Source organism: Astatotilapia calliptera, chromosome 3 (genome assembly GCF_964374335.1).
Source record: "Astatotilapia calliptera chromosome 3, fAstCal68.1, whole genome shotgun sequence".
NCBI classification, from domain to species: domain Eukaryota; kingdom Metazoa; phylum Chordata; class Actinopteri; order Cichliformes; family Cichlidae; genus Astatotilapia; species Astatotilapia calliptera.
The window spans coordinates 71,984,355-72,009,385 of NC_137424.1; the positions used below are offsets into that span (position 1 = coordinate 71,984,355).

Below are 25,031 nucleotides of genomic sequence, written 5' to 3' on the forward strand. Positions count from 1 at the left end.
GGCATCTCTGCGGGGACATCCTCTGAGTCAATAACCCCGCAAGACACAAGTGCCTACATAGGGGGTAAATTCAAAATAATACATGATGTGCATACATCCTTTCTTCACAGTAACCTTTGCAGTGCTACTCATTCATTTGATAAACTCTTTACCATAATGGATTATTTTGTAGTGAAGTTATTTTCCTACTGATTTTGCTTTCCCTCAGTCTTGGTTGTCTTTGAGAGCATAATGACAATGAAGTGTAAGGTGATTGGTATGTTTGTTAATTGCCATTTGGTCCCTTGTAAGTTATAAGTGACCTGTATAAACCTCATATTCTATCAGTTGATGGTGATGGTGTACTGCATCTGGTGCAGCCTCCTGTTGAGCCAGACCAACATGCAGTTGTGAGTAATACTCCACAGATTATATGAGTTTACAGTAGAACAGCAATGTTGTTTATTTCTTTACTACAGGAAAATAATGAAGAAACATTGACAGCAGTTACAGAGGAGGAAGCAACAGAGACACTTTATGAGGTTTACATCTTTTAATACTTTGTGTACAGGAAACACAGGTGACCAATAAAGCCAGTTGAACAAAAAATCTGTTTATTCTTCTTTCAACATGTTGAGGTGATGGGTCAAAAGAAATGATTGTGACATATGGTGTCTCTGACTGCTCTTCCATCTTGTATGTCCGTGGGAGGGTCAGGATGTTCATGGTTTGGATCACTGCTGTTTGGTTCAGAAGGACAGTGTTCTCCTCTAATTGTGGCAATGTTGTGAAGAATCACACATGCCACAATAATGTCACATGCCCTTTCTGGGGTGACCCTGAGTCTTTGCAGGCACTGGAACCGGGCCTTAAGCATTCCGATAGTCATTTCAACTCTGGCTCTTGTCCTGCAATTAGCCAGATTATATCGCTGCTGTGGGCCCGGTTCAGGGTCAGAGTAAGGGGTAAGCAAATAGGGTAAACATGGATACCCCCTATCACCAAGCAAGTAGCCAGTGAACTCTCCTAAGACAGAAGGATACACTTCAGTTCAAATGTCCCTGAAGCAATTGATCTTTATATATTTTAAAGTATTCTCAACTCACCATGTCCAAATTTTGTGCTCAGTGTACATTCACGGAATATTTGTGAGTCATGGACAGAGCCTGGCCACTTGGCTTCCACATTTGTGATAATGTTGGTAGCATCACATATGATCTTCACAGTGCAGAGAACACAAATTAGCATCCATTACTATGATGAAATAATTTGTTAGTTTGAAATGCTACAGGGAACTATGTACCTGTACATTAATGCTGTGGAAAGACTTCCTGTTCACATAGTCCCCTTCATTTACTGAAGGAGCAATGATTGGAATGTGAGTACCATCTATACAGCCAATCACGCCTGGGAACCCTGAAAATAAATGTAAAATTTAAGTAGTAGTTCAAGTATCACCACATCATAAATTAAGTTTTGGTCATCCTGATACCTGCAATTTTGTGGCATCCCTCTTTGATAAATCTTGTGGGTCTATGACCGGGGAACACCACAAACGTGTACAGGAGACGTTTCAGTGCAACTGTAACATTCCTGACTGCCCGACAGACGGTAGCCTTGGAAACGTGCTCAGCGTCACCAATATTATACAGAAAGCTCCCGTTTGCAAAAAACCGAAGTGCAATACAAATAATATGTACAGAACTGAGAGAATGTCCGCGATGTGTCACATGCGTAATATATGGCCTGAGGATGTTATCCAAATAAATTATAGATTGTGCTGAGAAACGGTAACGTTCGCACAGACAATCATCAGGAAATGATAAAATGTCCAAACGCGCTCTGATCACTCTTTCCCGGCGGAGAGCTCTGCGGAGAATTTGGGCTTCACGATCTACTGGCTCTTCAAGGAAGGGACACGCCATGTCTGACACTTCCTACTGTCAGGTTTCCGACAAAGGGGCGGAGACAGTCAGGGTTAGTTGTAGTAAACCTGCTAGGGGGCAGGTTAGCTTCACGGCGTGTGTCGTCATAGTGACTCACTCAGGCTTCAGCTGAACTCGCTTTGTGAAACCGAAAACCCAGAGTTTTCGTTAACTCAGGGTATACTTACTCAGTTTTTCCACTAAACCGGCTTCCTGAAACAGGGCCCAGAACACAATGTTTTGACGGATCACACATGGCGTTGAAAAGAGTGATACTTGGAAAAAGCTGCCTGGCAGTCATTTATTCCACAAGTGATGCTGAAATGAGGCTCATGTGCGTGTACTAACCAAACATGTGTAATCAACTTCCTCAGAGTAAATGTCCTTTTTGAACATTTTGAACATTTGTGGAGTAGGGGCATATTTAATAGAGTTGGTTAAGTACCCTGGTGACACTTACTGGCAGGGGTTTGTCTCCCTGGTCTCCTATGTTGACAATGCAGTTCTGAAGAAAGACAAGTGTTTTCTTGAAGTATGCAGGGTAGGTCATGTTGAACACGAAGAAAGTGGAGTATGCTGAGATGTAGGCCTCATCCAGCGAGCAGCATGAGCAAACATCCACTCTTTCAACTGTGACAACACAGCAACACTGTCTTGAGAGGGCAGTTGTCCAACTTTTTTTTTTTTTTTTTTTTTTTGCCTGTCCCGTTTGGCTCTTTTGCCATCAGAATTGTTGTCTAAAGGCAAAGAAAGATGCCCAACGGATTTACTTTACCAAATTGACCATCCCAGCCTTGCCGTAATGGTCCATTTGATTCACCTTTTATTGTTTATTTTATTTTCACTTACTGAATACGGGACAGACTTGACTGGGGGAAAGAAGGGGAGAAAGAAAGAGGGAAAGAGAAACAGCTGAGAAGAGGGACGGGGAGAAGGGCAAAAGACAAAAACCAACAGAATGAGCAGAAAAAAAAAAGAAAAAAAATGCATATATCAATCACCTGGATCACCTGCTGAGAAAGAAAAAAGAAAACAAGCAGAAGAGAACAAGAGTAATAGAATAAACAACATCACAATGATATATGGGAATATAACAGTAAATACTAAATATTAAACATTATTGTGCAGCACATAAGATCAACAGAACACAGTGTGCTTTGAGGTAGGAGCCAAAAAGGGTGTAGTTTGTGGGTGTGATCACCCGTGTGTACACCTGTGAGCATGGACGCGCTTGTTTTTGTTTTTTTTTTTTTTGTTTTATTATTTATTTTTTTTAAAGGTTCCTTCATGTAATGATCTGCTAGAGGGTGTGGGGGGGCCACAGCCCCGTCCTCCAGGGCATGAAGCAGGTATGGAGGAGATCAAAACTCCAGACATCCAGAGGGCCCCAGAACACAAGAGACCAAGGAAGAAAAACAGAGGGGCAGCTGCGCCACTGTCCCAGAAAGAGCTGAGGAGAGTCCCAGATGAGGGCTCACTCAGCAGCCGCGGAGCAGAAGCCAGGGGGAGTTGCAGTGACGCGCCCGTGAGCTCCGCCGGCAGCCAGCCGTGCCTGAGTGACCGAGCCCCAGGCCGAGAGGCCGGGGGCACCCCACCTCCGAAGTGGCCCGAGCGAGCCCCAGGCTCCAGGCCCCGATAAGCGGCCGCCAAGGAGTGAGCCGGTGTGTACCTGGACGCCCATCCCCGGACACAAAGAACCACCAACGCACCGATGTCTGAGGGAGTCCGCCACTGGCAGGGGAAGTGGTGGTAGGGGGTGATAGGCCTCCAAACCTTGGAGGGCCTGAGATGTCCCCAGAGAGGTGGCGCCTGACACCCAACCTGACATATAGACACAGAAATACAGGCACACACATATACAAACATCCATTCCCACCCTCATGCTCTCATAGGGCAGTTCGAATGAAGGATAAGAGTTGGGCAGTTGTCCAACTCTTATCCTTCATTCGAATGGTTGGGTATGGACTCATGGGAGTATTCTGCAGAAGAGGAAGAAAAACATTAGTATACAGTATGTTTAAGCAATATGTGCCAAGTGGATTTTCAACAGATTCCTCAAATTACCTTCTTTTTTTTTGCTGCAAAACAAAACTGTCTATTCTGATAACCTGTAAACATGGCCCCAACTCCAAACAAAAAGCTTCTTGACCAATGACTGTTGTGGTAGTGTTTGATAAGCTGCTAAAGTTTGACATAATATTCAAGGGCAAAAGCAATCACCCCTGACAGTGACAGTACCTGTGAAGAAGCATTTCCCTAAGGGGACAATAAAGGTCTATCTATCTATATAAACACCAGACAAAACCCAAGAGCACAGCAGCACTGTGGATTAACAGCAGTGTTTCCCCTACATTCACTTAGCTGTGATGCTGAACCGCAGCTGAATTCAGCTCCATGCCAACAACACCGAGAATGAAACTTGTGGCCAAAGGCTATGCATTGCATCATGCATTTACCTCTCCAAGGATGATGAAATCTTCTATCTTCTCCTTGAAGATGGATGGCAAGAGGAGAAGTGCCCCCTCGAAGTCAATTCCTAGGTCATACAGATGCAAATGCACTTCATTAGATTTTGATAGCATGCAAATTCCCATTAACATGCTCTTCACATGGCACTATGGTACATCAATTATCTTTGGAAGAGAGAGCAAATGAAGTGTCACAAAATTTACTATTTGTATGAGGTCAAATTAGCACCTGTAATGTCTTCAGCCAGTGCATTCTCTCTTGCCTCCATGTAGACCTTCTTCAGTGGCAAATCCTTGGTCATTTGAAGAACATTTTGAAGAATAGCAGTGAAGTTTTTGCTAAAGCGGCGACAGATGTTGTCTTGGCAGGGATGCATTAAATCAACCTCATCACACAACTGGAAATGAAAAGAGCAGAATAGACAAAAGAATGACATTTTACATTGAGGATAAACTCAAAATCACAGCTTTAATGCTGGAAGGCAGATCACAAGAAATACAAAACTTAAACCGGGAACAATAACTAACACTTGCAGAGAGACACAGGGAAATCCACGCAGCTATGAGGGAGACTACGATACAGAACTGAGGGAGACGCAGACATAAATACACAGAGGGTTAACGAGGGAAGTGGGAGCACACGGGGAACACAGCTGACACAGATAATCATAACGAGACAGGGCAGGAGTGAACACAACATGACGCATACTGACGAGAGACTGTCAAAGTAAAACAGGAAGTACACAGAGGTTCAGACAGGAGGAGAGAGAGCACGGGGAGAACACAGACATAACAGGCTGGGGAAAACATGGAATAAAACACGAATGGGGACAAGGGCTCATGAATACATAGAGGGGCACACAGGGGGTGAGAGTCACAAAGGGAAAGCACACAGGGAACAACATAACAGGGCAACTCAGGAAACAGAACCTAAACAGGGAACTGAATACAAAAATACAAGAGAACTAAGAATACTGGGCCAACACCGCCCAGGACCATGACAGACTGGAGATAAATGTAAAGTGCTTTAACCCTTGAACAAAAATTCTAAAGATAATGAACAGATTGATTAATCAGTTAGTACAGAAAATAATAATCAGATTTAGAGACAAAAAAATCATTAGCTGTTTCCCCAATCATCTTAACAATTCTTACCCCTGCAGATGTCCCCAGGAATGGATATCTCTTTAATAGGTCCACAGTACACATTCCTTCAGCTACCTCTCGACGTCTCCATGCAAAGGTTTTTGTCATGCGGTCTTTCACCAGTGCTGTGTCAGGATGTAGCTTCTTGTGCTGATCATTTAGCACCTTGATATGATCATCAACGGAGGCTGCATCTTCCCCCACAAAGGACAAATTCTTTGTCAAAGCATATATCAGTATTATCATAACTAAACTCTGATACGTTAATGTTACTCGGAATGCGGTAATTTGTACACCAAATGCTTTGAAAAAAATGCAAAAATGTTGAATAGGAATTGCAAGTTGAGCTGACTTTTGTTAAATCAACTGTGAAGTTCCTTTTTCTATGTTAATGTTATCTGTTAACATGTTTCTTTCAATTAATGTTTACTTTTAGCTTTACAGTGAACATAATAAGACTACATATGTTACCTTAGCTCTTAGAGGCTGAGGGTGTGAGGACTTACGAGAGAGGGCTTCAGTCTCTTCAGACAGGAGCTGCTGGATTCCTCTGTGGTCCGATGTTTCTGCGTGCGTCCAAACTTTTCTTTAACCCGGTTCACTTCTTCGTTGCTGATTAGGGGAGCCCGTTCTGCTTTGAACTTTCTCTTGAGTTGGCTGTGCCAGGTGTTCTAGTTGTTTCAAATGTATATAAGTAGTTAATTATGCTTACTTTATATTAATATAATCTATAAAAGAAACAAAAAAGGAGAGGTACTCACATAACCATTTCTGTGTACATCTCTTAAGAAAGGATACTTCACAATCAGGGCTTTGATTACCTGGATGTAGTCTGAGTGGGTTGGGTACCTGTTTCAAACATAAGAAAAACAACCCACAGTACACTGATTACTCTTATCCTTTCCTGGGGGCTTTTCTGTTCTTCAATTCTTCTAATCATATTGTTATTACCGTAAATAGTATGTTGTAGATCAAATCAATGTAGCTAAAGTTGATTTTAATTTTTTAAAAATGGGTGTGGACAAACAGCCACACCTCTCCCAATCTTCATTAATTAATTGACTGCAGTCCTGAATTATTAATTTACTCTTGAGCAAATTCGAAAATGAACACTTTGGATATCATAGTCCAGACATGGTCTGGAGACACAGGATGTATGGTTTTACCACTATTGCCAGTTCATTGGAACCGTGTGTCACGCCAGACTCGAACGCTGGTCTCCAGATTGGGAGGCAGATGGGCTAAGCATTTGTTCTCTGCCTCTCTTACACCAGCAATATTAATATTAAGAAATTAATGTAATTATTCAGAAAGGAACCCTTACATTGTGTACTGTGACAGCATTTCATAAAGAGTCCCAATTATTTTGTTTCGGTACTTCTGTTCTTTCTGGACTGGTTCTTTGAGATCCAAGCGACTCTGGACATCTTGTGGGAATTTTGGAACGGAAATAACTGCAGGCAGTCTATGGCAAGAAGGTATAGAACTGCAATACAGTAGGAAAACAGCATTAACTAGCCATTTTGCAAGTGCTTAAATGCATATGCAAATTTAGACATTTATCGCAACCTACCTCTGGTTTGCTTGGGACACTGGACCTTCAACTGTACCTTCAAATGGGTCGACCGGTTGTAAAGTGATGATGACTTCCTTGTAGCGATTTGTGAAGTCTCTGAACTTCAGCTGCTTTTTGAAAGACTTGTCAAAAAGATATGCAACCATGGTCTCAGTGAGTCCACAGTCTACCGTCTCTCCATCTACATCGTTATCTGAAATATAAAGTACAGTATGAAATAAAAATAAAACCATTTTCAAATTTAGTTTTAAAGTGACATTATGGTCAATACATAATAATAATAATAATAATAATAATAATAATAATAATAATAATAATAAGCTATCATTGTGAATCTGTCTATATTCCCCAAAAGGAAGTTACAATTAATTCTCTTGATTAATTGTTAATATAAATTAACTGGTAATATAAAAATGTAAGTAAGTGTAAGTGTCCCTGCGCAGAGCTTACAGCTCTCATATTCGAAAATCCCACTAAGTAGGTGGAATGGTACAAATGTGTACCTTCCATTGTTTAAAATCCCTTTGAGCGGGAAACAAGTTAGATGCCATAAATTTTGCTTAGAAAACGATTTTGTTAATAGCTATATTTACATACTAGCATGTTTTGCGAAATTATTGATTTTTTTACATTGTTGTACACGGTTCGTCACTATTTATTGATAAAACACTCGAATACGGCGGGCAGATAGACGTTGAACATTCCACCAACAGTCTAAATAGTCCACATTTGTACCTTTCTTTGTTTAAAACTTAGCTAACTGCTAGCTTTCGCCCATGTTAAATCTAGCTCTTTGGACTTTTGCTAACTCTACTGTAAAATTACACGTTGTAATTTTTATAAAAACACAAAATCACACCCGACTTACCTCTAAATCTTTGCGCCTCGTCGTCTGACACATCAATGCCTTCTTCCATCAACCTTTTAAGGAGCTCCTTCGTCGATAACCCCCTGAGAGTCATTTTCTGCGTCAACGCTAGTCAGCGCGGAGGCGGAGCACTCATCACTGCTGCCTTTTCGGCCTTTGGGATTAATGCGCGTTGCGAACTTGACACATGAAAATACAACATTGTGGTATTAATGCGCAGTTGTTTAGAAACCGTTATGCTGTCTTGGCGAACTATATTTGTAACTTACAAAATGTAGTCACCGTAACATAAAAATCTGCTTGACATTTTAACTTCCAAAGAACCTCGGTTTAACTTGATGTTGCAAATTCCATAAAAACCTCACAATTAATGAACAATTCTAGGATGTAGTAAAAGCAAAAAAGTAAATGGCCAAACATAACAGTAAAATGATTTCACGTTTTTGAAAGATTTAAAACATTAAAAAATTATAACTGGAACTTAATAAAATGGAAATGGACCAGTTTTTTTTTAACATCATTTGGTTGTGCCTGCATGTCGTTGTGTGTGTGTGTTTTTTAATATAATTTAACATAACTTACACAAAGGTAGGTTACAGATATTCTTTGCATCATAGGATAATTTACGTACAGAGGAGAGGACCAACAGATTTGATTATAACATGTAGCTTTTATGAGCACACTCACATCTCATATGAATTTTACAATTAACCAGGCCGATCCAGATGTTCCCATGCTGACCCATTACCACATTCTGCCACTGTCACTGCAGTACAGGTCAAAATGGTACAGATTTGTACTTTATTTCATATATATATATATATATATATATATATATATATATATATATATATATATATATATATATATATATATATACAGGGTTAAAACACATTGTGACGAAGTAAGATGTTTGTTTTGTAGTCCACCTTCTGCACAATGTAGTTTCAACATGCGGACATCCGGTGTCACATTGTTACAGAGAGACGAGTGTAAGGCTGTTCCAATTCTCAGAACCGCTCCTCTCTTTCCCTGAGTACTTAGCAATTCTCCTTCCCAAGATGACGTTTTCTTCGAGGCCAAGGAAAAGAGTTTAGATATGCCCTAATTTTGAAATAACACCTCACGTGGTTACGTTGTTCAGCTGAGTCACGTGACCGCACAGCAACAAATCACAGCAGAGCCGGAAAAGGAGGCGGAGCAAAGTGTGTGTGCAGGAGAGGAGTCGAGCAGAGAGAGCTGCTTTTTCATGAAACGGGAGTAAAGTAGTAAACTTACAGGAACATATACCACTGCCAACGTTGGGATTAATTTCTGCATCGATCTGCACACCCTTGTCTCCTGGATCGTAGCTCAGATGAGCGTGAACCACGTGGGTCTCTGCTCCCTGATTTGTTTAGAAAGACTTCCACCTTCATCACGGAGTTTCTCTCGGTTTGTGGGCTCATAAAAGGTAAACACCGAGCTAACTTTAATGTGGGTTCAGTTTATGCTGTTGATAATAATAGATTGCTTGGTATACATTGGAGTTAGGCAGACTGTAGAGTTTGTGATTGCTTGCAACATTATAATATGGCGGTTGCTAGGGGATAAGAATACATATAGAAAAATATTCTTTAAATGTGAACAAAAGGATGGGGTGCAGGGCAGGAGAACAACCAAACCCCAGGACATGAATCCACGGGTACAAGCGTGGGGGAGGGAAACCAGCCTTTAGAATAGGACTTCATAGGACCGTCTCTGTCTTGTTTCTTTATGTTGTTGTGGGTTCTTAAGAATGACACCATTACTTGAAGATAAGGTATTTTATCGAACTGTGGTTCACATGTAAACAAAGCATCGCCATCACAGTCTACCCCGAGGTAACTCCCTCTGCTCTCTAGCTCCCCCTACAGTCTAGGAGTGTTAACAACATAAAACATGATACTAGGCAAATAAGGATTTGCTGTTATCATTACATCTTCCTTTTTTTTCAACAATAAAATAACATACCTACTTTCACAAACATAAACAGTCTCTATTTGTTTTTTACTCGTTAAACCAGGCTTTGTCAAAGTAACGTTAACAACACAACTAGTTTTCAACAATTATGGTCCATTCAACACTAGTAAACAAACATAGTGAAACTTGCATAGATACTATGACATCATCTTCCAAACAACATGTCAACACATTACATCTGTTCAATCAGTCTAATAGGTGGCTTTACTTGTCTTACAGATCTTCTCAGTGTTTGTTCTTGTGTATGCATAGGTGTTTCAGGTGATAGTGTCTCATGTGTGTGTTGGGGTTGTTCAGCAGCCTCCAACCTCTGCTCCACTACTACTGGTCCCTTAAGAAGATCTCGGCGATTTCTTCTCAGCATAATTCCATCTTCTCTCTGAATGATGTATGATCGTGGTTGATCTTTCCTTAGAACAGTTGCTTTCTGTGCCCATGTGTTGGTTTTGTCTTTGAATCTCACTTGATCCCCAGCATGCAGTTCAGGTAGGTTTTTTGTTCCTCTGTCATAATAGAACTTCTGCTTTGCTTTTTGTTGCTCGTTAAACTTCTTCACGCTGTTTTCCTCTTTTGTTTTAAGCAGATTATCCTGAATGGGCAGGTTTGATCTCAGGCGTCGTCCCATAAGAAGCTGTGCTGGTGACATACCACACTCAAGTGGCATTGTGCGGTATACTAGCAGGCTTTGGTAGAAGTCAGCACCACTATCTCTCGCCTTACTCATCAGCCTCTTCACTGTTTGGACGGACTTTTCCACTAGTCCATTAGATTGTGGGTAGTGCGGGCTTGATGTTGTGTGAACAAAGTCCCATTCTTTGGCAAACTGTCCAAACCTAATATTGGAGAATTGTGGTCCATTGTCTGTGAACACTTCACTTGGCACACCGTGTCGTGCAAATACAGCTTTCATAGAGGTGATTACAGCCTCTGCTGTTGTTGTTTGCAGTCTACATACTTCTGGATACAAAGAGTAGTAGTCTGTGACCACAATATAGTGCCTCCAATATAGACACAAAGAGGTCAGCCCCCACTTTCTGATATGGTCGGTCTGGCACTGGGTGCGGCTTTAGTGGCTCGGCAGGATTGCTTGCTTGATATGTCAGACATGTTGAACAGTTCGACACTTCATTTGTCACATCCTGTTTAATCCGTGACCAGTACATCACCTCACGTGCTCTCCTTTTACATTTTTCCATGCCTAGATACCCTGCTTGTATCTTTTTGAGCATCTCTCCTCGCAGGCTCTTTGGGATGACAATTTTACTTCCCTTGAACACCACATCATCCACTACAGACAGTTCTGCTCTGCAGTTTCAATACTCTTGAATAACAGGTGAGCAGTTTTGCTTACAGCTGGGCCATCCATCTATGATGGTTTTGCGCAGTGTTTGTAACGTTCCATCTTTGCTTGTCTCTGTTCTGATGAGCTCCATCTTCCCTTCTGCAACACGAAGTGCACTTGTGACCATGCTCACATATGCTCTTACATCATCATCCATCTTGGTGTTTGCTGGCTCATTCGGATCAATAGCTCGGGATAATGTGTCAGCTGTGTACATCAGCTTGCCAGGTGTGTACATCACGTTAAACGTGTAACGTTGCAGCCGGATCATCATTTTTTGGATTCTCAGTGGACAGTCATTTAGTGGTTTTTGGAACAATGCTATCAGTGGCTTGTGGTCACTTTCAACACTGATGGCCTGCCCGGACACAAACTGGTGAAATCTCTCACAGGCGTACGTTATGCTGAGCAGTTCTTTTTCAATCTGTGCATATCTTGTCTCTGCGTCTGTCATGGATCGCGATGCATATGCAACAGGCTGCCACTCATCATACTTCTGCAGAAGAACAGCTCCAAGCCCACTCTGTGATGCATCTGATGAGATCTTAATAGGTCTCATTGGATCATAAAACTTCAGAACTGGTTCCTTTGTAAGCAGATCTTTCAAGTCACGCCATGCTTTCTCATGTTCATGATTCCACTACCATTCGATTCTCTTTTCAGTTAGCTGTCTCAGTGGCGCCATTTTTTCTGAGAGATTGGGTATGAATTTTCCCATGTAGTTTATCATGCCATTAAATCTCTGCACATCTTTCTTGCATTGCGGCCTCGGCATGTTTTCAATTGCAGACACCTTTTGAGGATCTGGTCTGATGCCTTCACTGCTCAGGATATCTCCAACGAATGTCAGTTCCTTCGCCCCAAGCTGACATTTCTCTTTGTTCAGCTTCAGATTGGCTTTTCTGGTTGCTTCAAGAACATTTCTCAGTCTCATGTCATGTTCAGCTTTTGTGCTACCCCACACAATGATGTCATCCATTGACGTGTCTACTCCTTCCAATTGTTCATAGATCATGTGTATTGTCTTGTGATACACCTCAGGTGCTGAAGCAATGCCAAACGGCAGTCGCTGGAATCTACCTGCCAAATGGGCTGTTGAACGTACACAGTTTTGAACTTGCTTCGTCCAGCTTCAGTTGCCAAAATCCTGATGAAGCGTCTAGCTTGCTAAAGTACTTCGCTTTTGCAAACTGTGACATTATCTCTTCTCTTGTAGGTAGTTTGAAATGTTCTCTCTTTATTGCTCTATTCAGATCTCTAGGATCCATGCAAACTCTGAGCTTTCCAGTCTTTTTCTCCACAATAACAAGAGAACTCACCCACTTCGTTGGCTCATCGATCTTTTCAATCACTTCCAGCTTTTCCATCCTGTCCAACTCGGCTTTCAGTGGCTTTTGTAGAGCAAATGGTACTTTGCGGCATGGATGAATGACTGGTGTTACACTTTCATCGACTCTGATTGTGTGTTCTCCAGCAAGGCAACCAAGTCCCTGAAATAGGTCACCATATTCCTTCATCAACTCATTATAGTCCATGTCATCATCAGTTTCCACAACGAGCACTCTTTTCACTAGGTTCAGACTCTCACAGACATGTAACCCTAGTATAGGCTGCACAGTCTTCGGAACCACAATGAATGTTAGCGTGTGCTCCTTGTCTTTGTGTGTCACTTTAACCATGCATTTTCCTTTCACAGGTATTTCTGCACCCGAGTATCCACTCACTTTCACCTTCGTTGCATGCATTTTAGGTCTAGGTCTGATTTTCTTGAACTCTGCTTCTGATATGACATTCACTTGAGCTCCAGTATCCAGCTTGACTTTCATGAGTGTGTCATTCACTTTGAGTGTCATTATCCAGTCCTTTTCACCTGTCTTATTGTCTGTCACTGCAGCTACATAGAGTTCCTCCAGTATGGACTGCACTTTGTTTCAGGGTTTGAGCTTTGCAGCACCTAGCATAATGGTTATTTTTGTTACATGTATTGCATCTTTTCCCATATGCTGGACATTTTTTAGGAGGATGTTGCATTCCGTAGCGACCACAAGTCTTTTCTTTTCTGTCCCTGTTTGCTGGCGATTTCAATTGGAGTTTCATTTCAGCGGCAGCACTCTCCTTTTTGACTCTGAGTGTGTTCTTATTCACAGCATCCACTCTGCAGCTGTCACTAAGCAGTTCTTTAGCTTGTGCCCTCACTGTTTTAGCTGCTCTGAACAGTGTTAATGCTTTTTCCAGGTCAAGATTTTTCTCTCTCAGTAGCCTCTCTCTCAGACCGTTGTCTGGAATCCCGCACACAAGTCTGTCTTTTATCAAAGAATCTGTCAGTCCTCCAAATTCACATGTTTTACTCCTGTTCTGCAGCTCTGTGACATACTGATCTATTGTCTCCCCTGTCTTCTGTACACATGTGAAGAATCTGTGCCTCTCAAATGTCACATTTCTCTTAGGTATGCAGTAAGCCTCAAACTTCTCCATTATTTTATTCAGCTTCATTCCGTCACCATCAGTAAACGCGAAGTTATTATAGACTTCCAGTGCCTCATCACCCACTATATGCAAAAACACTGACGCTTGCTTTTTATCACTTGCCTCGTCAAGTCCAATTGCTGATAGGTACAACGTGAAACGTTGCTTAAATCTTCTCCAATTTTCAGCCACATTTCCAGTCAACTGAAGAATCGGTGGTGGGTGTAAGCCGTCCATGCTTACGTCGCTAGGTCTCTTTTCTCTCCCTCGGTGAGTTAGCTACACTACGTTCACTGCTAAGCTGATCCGTCGGTACTGCTATATTGTAGTCCGTTTCCTTTCTTCAAGTCCATCTTCTGACACCATGTCTTGTTTCTTTATGTTGTTGTGGGTTCTTAAGAATGACACCATTACTTGAAGAGAAGGTATTTTATCAAACTGTGGTTCACATGTAAACAAAGCTTCGCCATCACAGTCTACCCCGAGGTAACGCCATCTGCTCTCTAGCTCCCCCTACAGTCTAGGAGTATTAACAACATAAAACATGATACTAGGCAAATAAGGATTTGCTGTTATCATTACAGTCTCCAGATGCATCCAGGCCTGGCCGTTTTGACTGAGACCGGTGTTCCAGCTTAACTGGCGTGCATATTAACTGGCTTTGGTCGATCAGATGTGTGGCAGCACAGCCGGGGGTGGCATCACGGGCATCGGCAAAACAAAAAAAAAATGCTCGTACTCATGTTGCCCTGACGTCATGCCAGTAGATTTTGGGAATGGTGTACGCACCGATCGGTTTTCTACCACCCATTTGCTGGGAGTAAGGGCACCCTGTCAGTGTCACTGCCCGATCCGTACCGGAAACCCGATCAGTACCCCGCATGCGCGAAATGTGTCTACATCCGGTCGAAGCGTTTTACGATAGTTAGGGGTCAGAGTATCTGTTAAGATGTTAAGAATAATAAGTATCTCTTAACATGTTTCCAATGATGAAGCATTTCAATATAATGTAGACAAAAACGAAAAATAAAAAGATAGTTACGGATCAGGACTCTCCGATCCTTATTGCACATGTGCAAAGTCGGACCGTACAAATCGGGTCTACCCAATCCGTACCGCACATGTGCAGGGGTTTTCTTCTTCTTCTCTTCGTTTAATGGCAGTTTACTCCCCAGTGTACAAGGATACTGCCACCTGCTGACCGAGCGAATGAACCCTATTGTAAACTGAATTAGCGTCATTACAAACGTGTGTTAAATTTGATTTAGTGATAGTCGAGTGTGTGGAGAAGATTGATTGGAATAGTGATGATGATGTCCGCTTACACTGTCAATTGTCAGTAAACACTTAATCTGGCTGATGAACCTACACGTGAGATATTACAAAGTCTGCATTATTAACTCTGTAATTAGGCGCCATTCTTCTTATTTTACGGCGCTATTGTTCAATCGGGGGACGCTCTCTGTTGAGGAGAAAAGCATGAATTTGTTTGTAAACAGATTATCCATTGTTTAAATGTCCCGGTAGTCGAAAAGGAGGCAAATCAAATCAAATCACTTTTATTGTCACATTACATGTGCAGGTACATTGGTACAGTACATGTGAGTGAAATTCTTGTGTGCGAGCTTCACAAGCAACAGAGTTGTGCAAAATACAATAACGTAAACAAGCAAAATACAAGAATGGCTACATCTGAAACTAATAAATATATGTACAATATATAATAGTATATGCATTTCTGGATGTGTATACTAAATGTTTTTCTACGTGTGTGTGTGTGTGTGTGTATACACATATTTTACAAATTGAATAGAGTAAACAATAAAATAAAATATATAAAAATATACAGAGTTTAGACATGTGCAAAACAGTGGCATTACTGTACAGTATGGAGTGCATAATGTTAAGTTCCAGTAGTGAAGCTGAGGTGTCTATGACGTGTTCAGCAGTCTGATGGCCTGGTGGAAGAAGCTGTCTCTCAGTCTGCTGGTTCGGGACCGGATGCCGGTCGAAGCGTTTTACGATAGTTACAGGTCAGAGTATCTGTTAAGATGTTAAGAATAACAAGTATCTCTTAAAATGTTTCCGATAATGAAACATTTAATATAATGTAGACAAAAACAAAAAAATAAAAAGATAGTGACAGATCGGGACTCCCGATCCTTACTGCGCATGTGCAAAGTCGGACCGTACAAATCGGGTCTACCCGATCCGTACCGTGCATGTGCAGGGGTTTTCTTCTTCTTCTGTTCGTTTAATGGCAGTGTACTCCCCAGTGTACGAGGATACCGCCACCTGCTGACTGAGCAAATGAACCCTATTTTAAACTGAATTAGCGTCATTACAAACGTGTGCTAAATTTGATTTAGTGATAGTCAAGTGTGTTTATGCTTGTCTGTGTGGAGAGGATTGTTGGAAAAGTGATGATAATGTCCGCTATCACTGTCAATTGCCAGTAAACACTTCATCTGGCTGCTGAATCTTCACATGACATATTGTAAAGTCTGTATTATTAACTCTGTAATTAGGTGCCATTCTTCTTATTTTACGGCGCTGTTGTTCAATCGGCAAACGCTCTCTGTTGAGGAGAAAAGCAAAAATTTGTTGCGAATACGGATTATCCATTGTTTAAATGTCCCAGTAGTCGAAAAGGAGGCAGAGCTGCTGAGAAATGCTGGGAGCTTACTGGGCGCTAACCGTGTCATTCGAATATATTGACTGTTGTAATATTGGCAAAGAGAGGAAGTGACGTAAGATTTGCGCATGCGGGGTACCGATCGGGTTTCCGGTACGGATCGGGTAGTGACACACCCTCCTTTTGCGAGGTGTGCCTTCTGCTTGCGGCACAGGGAGGAGATGGTGGGAGATTCTTTGGCTGGCTGGTGCAGCGTCTAATAACTGACCCGTAAAATAATCCAAAATAAAAACAAACCAACAAACACGAAAACACCAGAGATTATGATACGGACTTATTTGTTGTTTTGATATCCCAGCTGGAGAAGAAGGGTCAGATGAGGCTGAAATATTTTCCATCAAAGCTTTATTACTAATGCGCATTGATCCCACTACATCAGAGGTGGGTCGAGTATCCAAAAAGTGTACTCAAGTAAGAGTAGCATTACTTTAAAATATTATCACTGAAGTAAAAGTGAAAAGTAGTCGTCAAAAAAGTTACTCAAGTAAGAATAAAAAAGTAGCAGCGAGTAACTGTTTGAAATGTCCGATTTCTTTTTTAAATAAATGCTATCAGACAAACAAAAATAAATAAATACATATACACATTTTACCATTTTCAAAAGGAATATATGTAAAAAGTAGGGGTGCAACAATACACAAAATTCACGGTTTGGTTCGGTTCGATACTTTGGTGTCACGGTTCGATATTTTTTCGATACAAAAAAAAATGTTCATGCCTTTTTAATTTGTCATTTATTAAAATTATAAATATATATTTTAACTCAAAAGTACAGTTTTTAAATTTAACCCTAACCCTTGTGCGTGTTTTTTATTTTGACAGCGAATGCGCACCTGCGGACCACTTATGTGCACCCCTGGTTATATAGCTCGTCATATTGCAGCCACAGAAATTATTTTGTCCATGAAACCATAAAGCTGCACTTTCTTTTTGCCTTATAGTCTGATTTGTCATAACTTTTCCGTTTTGTGGTAAGCTTTTCTTTGGCTGTCACTTCTTCACCCTGACCTGTCTTATTTGGCTCAGCAGAACTGAAATATAAATCCTGCTGCTTTTACACACGGACTCACATAAGCTCAGCGATTCTCTGCGCGATCAACCTCTCACATGTTTAAGCTTGCTGCGGGAGATTTCACTTGTCATGTTTGCATAGTAAGCTAACGATTAATAAGATGATGTCAGAGGAATTGGTGCACAAATTATCATCACTCACAGATCAGTGCTGTCGCTCTCTATACACAGTTCGCACGATTGCAAAGTGAAAGCAAAAAAAAACAAGCGCAAATTCAAACGCGATTTCAATATGTCACATATTGACAGTGGCTCACCGATGCCAATGACATAATTACCCAGCTACATTTCAGAAAGAATGCAAAAGCATTGACATATGTTTTTGCTTCCTACAATAGCCCGACGGGCAGGGCAGAGATAGATTTTGGTAGCCCGACTGGAAAAATCGCTAGCCCAGGACGTCGGGCTAGCGATATTGCGAGCCCTGTATCTGATTGAGGAATCACTCATCTTTGGAAAAGAGAGTTTATTACAGAGAAATGTCTCTTTCCAAAATAAAAGCTATACTATCCGCTTCTTCTGGGGTATATTCTCAGCAGCATATTAAACATATCAGGTCCCCATAAGGAGAATCATGTGCTAACGGCTGTCTAAATGACTCGGGTAAAGTTTGTAGCATGCATGCTTGTCTTTGCACTAGGATGATGTAAATGTGCAGTTATATTCGTTGTGTTCCCACTAGTGCTTTCAGGTTAATCTCGTTGAAATGACCTTAACGCCACAACACGGCAAATCTCCGTTAACGAGCTACCCCTGATCGCCCCGTGCATGGGGCTAGACGGCCAACACGTTAACGAGCTCACTGTGCTAACACACTAGTTCCCACCCATGTAATTAAGCATTGCATGGCACATCCAACATACTGTTTTACTTTAGTCCATGACTCGCTTACCTTCAGGGTCATACGTCACATGAAAACCAAAATAATTCCAAACGCCAGATCTGAATGAGGGTGGGGGAGGTCCATGTTGTAAGGAGAGCTTAACTTCTGTCTCGCTAGCTTGCCCTGCGCTCTTCCTTCTGATGATGCTGTCTGTGTGGAGCGCTCAGTGGATCTGCGCTTGACAGTGCAGCCTGGGCGGAGTAGTCGAACGCAGATTCACTGAGCGCTCAACACAGACAGCATTGTCAGAAGGAAAGTTGATGAAATAAATTACAAATCTTGTATTGTTCGATACATATGCGTACCGAACCGAAAGCACTGTATCGAACGGTTCAATATCGATATGAATATCGTTGCACCCCTAGTAAAAAGATCAACAAAATAAGGCACAATTCTAATTTCCCAGATTTCAGTTTTTCACAACATAAAGCTTTTTTCACCAATACCTACAGTAAATAATATAGATATACAAGGAGTGCAGAATTATTAGGCAAGTTGTATTTTTGAGGAATAATTTTATTATTGAACAACAACCATGTTCTCAGTGAACCCAAAAAACTCATTAATATCAAAGCTGAATGTTTTTGGAAGTAGTTTTTAGTTTGTTTTTAGTTTTAGCTATTTTAGGGGGATATATGTGTGTGCAGGTGACTATTATTGTGAATAATTATTAGGCAACTTAACAAAAAACAAATATATACCCATTTCAATAATTTATTTTTACCAGTGAAACCAATATAACATCTCCACATTCACAAATATACATTTCTGACATTCAAAAACAAAATAAAAACAAATCGGCAACCAATATAGCCACCTTTCTTTGCAAGGACACTCAAAAGCCTGCCATCCATGGATTCTGTCAGTGTTTTGATCTGTTCACCATCAACATTGCGTGCAGCAGCAACCACAGCCTCCCAGACACTGTTCAGAGAGGTGTACTGTTTTCCCTCCTTGTAAATCTCACATTTGATGATGGACCACAGGTTCTCAATGGGGTTCAGATCAGGTGAACAAGGTGGCCATGTCATTAGTTTTTCTTCTTTTATACCCTTTCTTGCCAGCCACGCTGTGGAGTACTTGGACGCGCGTGATGGAGCATTGTCCTGCATGAAAATCGTGTTTTTCTTGAAGGATGCAGACTTCTTCCTGTACCACTGCTTGAAGAAGGTGTCTTCCAGAAACTGGCAGTAGGACTGGGAGTTGAGCTTGACTCCATCCTCAACCCGAAAAGGCCCCACAAGCTCATCTTTGATGATACCAGCCCAAACCAGTACTCCACCTCCACCTTGCTGTAGTCTGAGTCGGACTGGAGCTCTCTGCCCTTTACCAATCCAGCCACGGGCCCATCCATCTGGCCCATCAAGACTCACTCTCATTTCATCAGTCCATAAAACCTTAGAAAAATCAGTCTTGAGATATTTCTTGGCCCAGTCTTGACGTTTCAGCTTGTGTGTCTTGTTCAGTGGTGGTTGTGCTGCCACTGCTGGGTGCAGTAGCTCCACCACCCCACTAGGGGGAGGAAGCGGGTTTGTGTACTCAAGTTTCTCTAGTAAATATAGGAAAAGTTCATGGAGTCTGGCCAAGTTGATACCAGCACACAAAATATTAGCTCTGAAGTTGGCTGTACTGGAGCATGAGAAATATATGCTTGTAAGTACGATTATATTCTGTGTTCATGTTAAGCATGTGATGTAAAATGGGTTGTTGACTCTCATATTTGAAGCCGGCATGTTAGCTGCATTGCCGATGCTAATTGTGTTAGCATGTCAATAGGAAATTCCATTGTGTGTTAGCATCAAGCTAGCGGGATTTGGAGTTAACATGTTTTCATTTATTTTTCTTGGTTATACCAGCTATAGTTCAAGTTGCTAAGTCTTCAGTCTGTACTTTGTAATGTGAGAAATATATTATGTTCCAGATGTATGTTTTAATATGCTTTTCTTATGTTTGTAGTTTTACAGTGCCTTCATTAGGGAGACAAATAAACCCTGCAATGAGAACTGGAAGCCTTTGCCTCTCCTTTTGAAGAACTGTTTATCTATCTGCCAAACTGGGCATCAACGTACAGGGAGGGCAGAATAGTGGTCGTCTTTCAGCCTTTCTTACCTTGGCCATGTCTCTGAGTATTGCACACCTTGTGCTTTTTGCACTCCAGTGATGTTGCAGCTCTGAAATATGGCCAAACTGGTGGCAAGTGGCATCTTGGCAGCTGCACGCTTGACTTTTCTCAGTTCATGGGCAGTTATTTTGCGCCTTGGTTTTTCCACGCGCTTCTCGTGACCCTGTTGACTATTTTGAATGAAACGCTTGATTGTTCGATGATCACGCTTCAGAAGCTTTGCAATTTTGAGACTGCTGCATCCCTCTGCAAGATACCTCACTATTTTTGACTTTTCTGAGCCTGTCAAGTCCTTCTTTTGACCCATTTTGCCAAAGGAAAGGATGTTGCCTAATAATTATGCACACCTGATATAGGGTGTTGATGTCATTAGACCACACCCCTTCTCATTACAGAGATGCACATCACCTAATATGCTTAATTGGTAGTAGGATTTTGGGCCTATACAGCTTGGAGTAAGACAACATGCATGAAGAGGATGATGTGGACAAAATACTCATTTGCCTAATGATTCTGCACTCCCTGTATAAACAGTGCAAATAATTTCCAGTGACAAGACATGCTGTAAACTTTTTTTTTAGCTTTTTATTTTGTACTTTTTCCAATTTTATAGTACATGCAAACAAAAATATGAAAAAGGAACACAAAAGAAACAAATTAAAAGGAATATATGCAGTAAACTATATATTCATTTTTGCTCCAAATGGCACAGCAGCCTCAGAGAAAACTTTAGAACGAGGCATCTTCAACATATGTTCATACAAGGCAGCTCAATTTACCATAAATTGTATGGGTGTGCATTTATTTTTGCATATTTAGCAAAAATGTGCCATTTCTTCACTCAGTGAGGTGATGGTTAAGCTTCAGCAGCAGTTTGCTCTCAAGGTTCTTTCTGTGAAGCTGTAACTGTTTAGCAGTGAACAGGAGTCCTGCATGACTAAGAAGTCCTTCATAAGCTCCAGATGCAGGAAGAGCTGTATTGATTTTGATCGACAGCTTCTTGATGTGAGGAAAGCCATGCAATAGATCCACACCTCCAGTGAATGGACATGAAAGGTATCTCTCCAGCTCCCCTGCTTCTGGTTTTCCTGACCCCATGGATCCATCATCTTAGTCGGTTAGGCTGCTGTTTGTGCTGGCCTCATCCAGCTCTGTGTCTAGGTGGTGTCTGATGAAGTGGAGACCTGTGGAAAGATATAACGTTTGCAAAAGAATTAGGTCTGGTCATTATAAGGAGAGCTACAGGCAGAAGATGGAGAACCAGCTTCAACAAAACAACGTTGGTGAAGTCTGGAGAGGCCTCAGAACCATCTCGGGCCACAAACAGCAGAACTCTCTGCCTGGGAGGGATGTGAGATGGGCAAATGAACTGAATCATTTCTTCAACAGATTTGATTCAGCCATGAGGCAGTCTGCAACATCGGCTGCAGACTCACCCACCCCCACTGCTGCTGTTCCACCTCAGACACTTCACACCTCCTCTATTCACCCTGCTCACTCCCCCCCCACCCCCAACAACAGCATCCAATACACACTCAACACAAGGCTCCAGCCTGTCTCTCTCAACCACCCAGGTTAGGAGGGAACTGAGGAGGATTAATGGCAAGAAGGCAGCGGGTCCAGATGGCATCAGCTCGAGGGTCGTCAGGTCCTGCGCGGACCAACTGTGTGGGGTGATGGAGCACCTCTTCAACCTGAGCCTGAGGTTGGGAAGAGTCCCACAGCTCTGGAAAACCTCCTGTGTTGTACCAGTGCCAAAGACTTCACGCCCCAAGGACCTCAACAGCTACAGGCCGGTGGCTCTGACATCCCACCTGATGAAGACCCTGGAGCGGTTGGTCCTGGCTCAGCTTCGGCGCCTAACAAGCTCATCACTGGACCCACTTCAGTTTGCCTACCAGCCTGGCATTGGAGCGGATGATGCCGTCATTCACCTCCTACATCGTTCCCTCGCTCACCTGGAGACCGCTGGAAGCACTGTGAGAATCATGTTCTTTGATTTCTCCAGTGCCTTCAACACCATTCTTCCCTCAGTTCTAAAGGACAAGCTGGTGAACTCTGGAGTGGACCATCACCTCACTACCTGGATCCTGGACTACCTCACCGACCGACCACAGTATGTGAGGACTCAGGGCTGTGTGTCGGACAGGGTCGTCTGCAGTACGGGGGCCCCACAGGAAACGGTTCTGGCTCCGTTCCTCTTCACCATCTACACTGCAGACTTCTCCCACAATTCCACCCAGTGCTTCCTGCAGAAGTTCTCTGATGACTCTGCAATAGTCGGCCTCATCACTGATGGGGACGACAAGGAGTACAGAGGTCTGACCCAAGACTTTGTGGACTGGTGCCAGCTGAACTACCTCCAGATCAACGCCAGTAAAACCAAGGAACTGGTGGTAGACTTCCGCAGGCACAAGCATTCTCCACTGCAACCACTGAACATCCAAGGTATGGACATTGAGGCTGTGGACAGCTACAGGTACCTTGGTGTTCATCTGAACAATAGACTGGACTGGACTCATAACTCAGACGCCCTCTACAGGAAAGGGCAGAGCAGGCTGTACCTGCTGCAGAGACTCAGGTCGTTTGGAGTGGAGGGCCCACTCCTGAAGACCTTCTATGACTCTGTTGTGGCTTCTGCTATCTTTTATGGCGTGGTCTGCTGGGGCGGCAGCATCTCTGCTGGGGACAGGAAGAGACTGAACAGGGTGATCCGAAGGGCCAGCTCTGTTCTAGGATGCCCTCTGGACCCAGTGGAGGTGGTGAGTGACAGGAGAACGGTGGCTAAGCTGTCATCTCTGATGGACAACATCTCCCACCCCATGCAGCAGACTGTGACAGCACTGAGCAGCTCCTTCAGTGGGAGACTGCGGCACCCACGGTGTGGGACGGAGAGATTTCGCAGGTCTTTCCTCCCCACTGCTGTCAGACTCCATAATAAAGACTTTAACTGATCAAGCACACACATCCATACATATGCAATAATACTAAGTGCAATAATCCTTTCTGTCATTGTTGTATTTTTACTCAGTTGTATATAGTATTTGTATTTGTATTCTATTTTTATCTTATTGTATATTTATTTTATTTTATTCTACTGTATATAGTATTTTATTTTATTCTATTCTGTACAGTTGTGTACTGTATTTATTCTTATTGTATTCTAATTTTTGCCTCATAACTTTTGCACTGTCCACTTCCTGCTGTGACAAAACAAATTTCCCACGTGTGGGACTAATAAAGGTTATCTTATCTTATCTTATCTTATCTTATCTTATCTTATAGTGCTGTATACACTGCAAAGCTGCGGATGTTTTTTTGGAGCTAGCCTCCAAAAGCTGGCCATACACTGTGCGATTTTTGGCCCATTTTGAGCCAATTTTTCAGTCGCGCAACCGTTCTGGGGATCGGTGTAGTATACATGGGGTAACGAAAAGCAGTTAACACCTCACGACCAGCTCCCAATCATCAATCGCAAGGGACAGCAAGGGACAGATTTAATATGATAAGCTTCGTGTTATGGTCGCACTGTCATGGTCCTGCGGCCATGACTCAGTGACTTTGTATTTGTGTTCTTTATTGCTATTACTTTCATTATTATTCGTGACTGTTTTGGGATGGTTTGTGTTTTGGGATTTTAGATACTGGGTTCTGGGTTTGTGCTCCCTCTATTGGTCCCTGGTGTTAGTGTTCCCCTGTCTGTGATTTCCCAGTGTCTCTCTGTGTACTTATAGTGTGTGTTTTCCTCTGTTCCTCGTCGCGTCGTCTGTGTTCATTCTCTGTGAAATCCCCTGCGTGCTCTCCCTGCTGTTCTCCCTTCATGTCAGGTTTGCTACTCCGTGGTGTAGCTTTTCCCAGTTTAGTTCATCCTTAGTTCTGTTTTGCCATCTCCACTTTATGTTTGGTATTGTTAATAAATCGCCCTCACGTCTGAATAAGTACTGCATTTGAGTCCTCTTTCCACTCCTTACACGGCCGCTGCCCCGAGCCGTGACACGCACAGTTTGAGCACTCAGGTCGCATCAGAGCATCAGGCCGTATAGTGTGAGACCCTGCATCGTGATCTATGAACTTCTAACCCCTGAGATTTAATTGTACAGATTGAGCAGGAGCTGAATAACGCAACTGAAAATAAATCGCACAGTGTTTGCCCAGCTTAATGCAGACTGTTTAAACTAAACAAGCTGCTGTTTCACATAATAAACCCTGTCAGCCGCAGTATTGCCTTCTGTTTTAACAGTTAAAGCAGTAGAGACGAGCTGTTTGCATGTACGTGGAACTCTAGCGTCATTAACCAGGCAAGCTGTTAGCTTATAGCTCACGCTAGCTAACCAGCGAGCAGTTAAAAAGACAGCCGAAGCTGCACAAAACACCCACAAACTTATCTCACTACAACGTAGCGCCGAAAATATGACAGCTGCTGTAACATAAGACATCCAGCTAACCACAGCTAAAAAGATATTTACAGAAAACGTACCGTTTCCTCAGG

At 42.3% G+C, this 25,031-nt stretch overlaps 2 protein-coding genes across 3 annotated transcripts in view; one reads left to right on the forward strand and one right to left on the reverse strand.

The window, feature by feature from the left end:
- Window positions 1-571: 571 nt before the first annotated feature.
- Window positions 572-8,594, reverse strand: LOC113015052 (sterile alpha motif domain-containing protein 3-like). Its single transcript, XM_080299111.1, has 12 exons — window positions 7,963-8,594; window positions 7,092-7,287; window positions 6,843-7,004; window positions 6,280-6,367; window positions 6,025-6,189; window positions 5,528-5,734; window positions 4,602-4,770; window positions 4,361-4,440; window positions 3,842-3,883; window positions 1,283-2,583; window positions 1,086-1,197; window positions 572-1,005 (listed from the first exon to the last, which is right to left on the reverse strand). The coding sequence occupies exons 1-10, from the start codon at window positions 8,054-8,056 to the stop codon at window positions 2,329-2,331; spliced, it is 1,458 nt and encodes a 485-aa protein (XP_080155237.1). The 5' UTR covers window positions 8,057-8,594; the 3' UTR covers window positions 572-1,005; window positions 1,086-1,197; window positions 1,283-2,328.
- A 542-nt stretch (window positions 8,595-9,136) lies between these two features.
- The window catches only part of LOC145425774 (uncharacterized), a 46,305-nt gene continuing 30,410 nt past the window's right edge, over window positions 9,137-25,031 (forward strand). For both annotated transcript variants that reach the window (XM_080299108.1, XM_080299109.1), the window contains exon 1: window positions 9,137-9,415. The gene's annotated coding sequence lies outside the window, so the exon portion shown is untranslated. The remainder of the gene's footprint in view (window positions 9,416-25,031) is intronic.

What these genes read in the sequence shown, in the direction of transcription:
- LOC113015052 (XM_080299111.1), bottom strand. Translation starts at nt 8,056, where the DNA reads ATGACTCTCAGGGGGTTATCGACGAAGGAGCTCCTTAAAAGGTTGATG. An exon ending in TCCTGGGGACATCTGCAGGG is followed by an intron (nt 4,771 to 5,527) that starts GTAAGAATTGTT and finishes TTTCATTTCCAG; the next exon opens with TTGTGTGATGAGGTTGATTT. An exon ending in CAACCATTCGAATGAAGGAT is followed by an intron (nt 2,584 to 3,841) that starts AAGAGTTGGACA and finishes AAAAAAAAAAAA; the next exon opens with AAAAGTTGGACAACTGCCCT.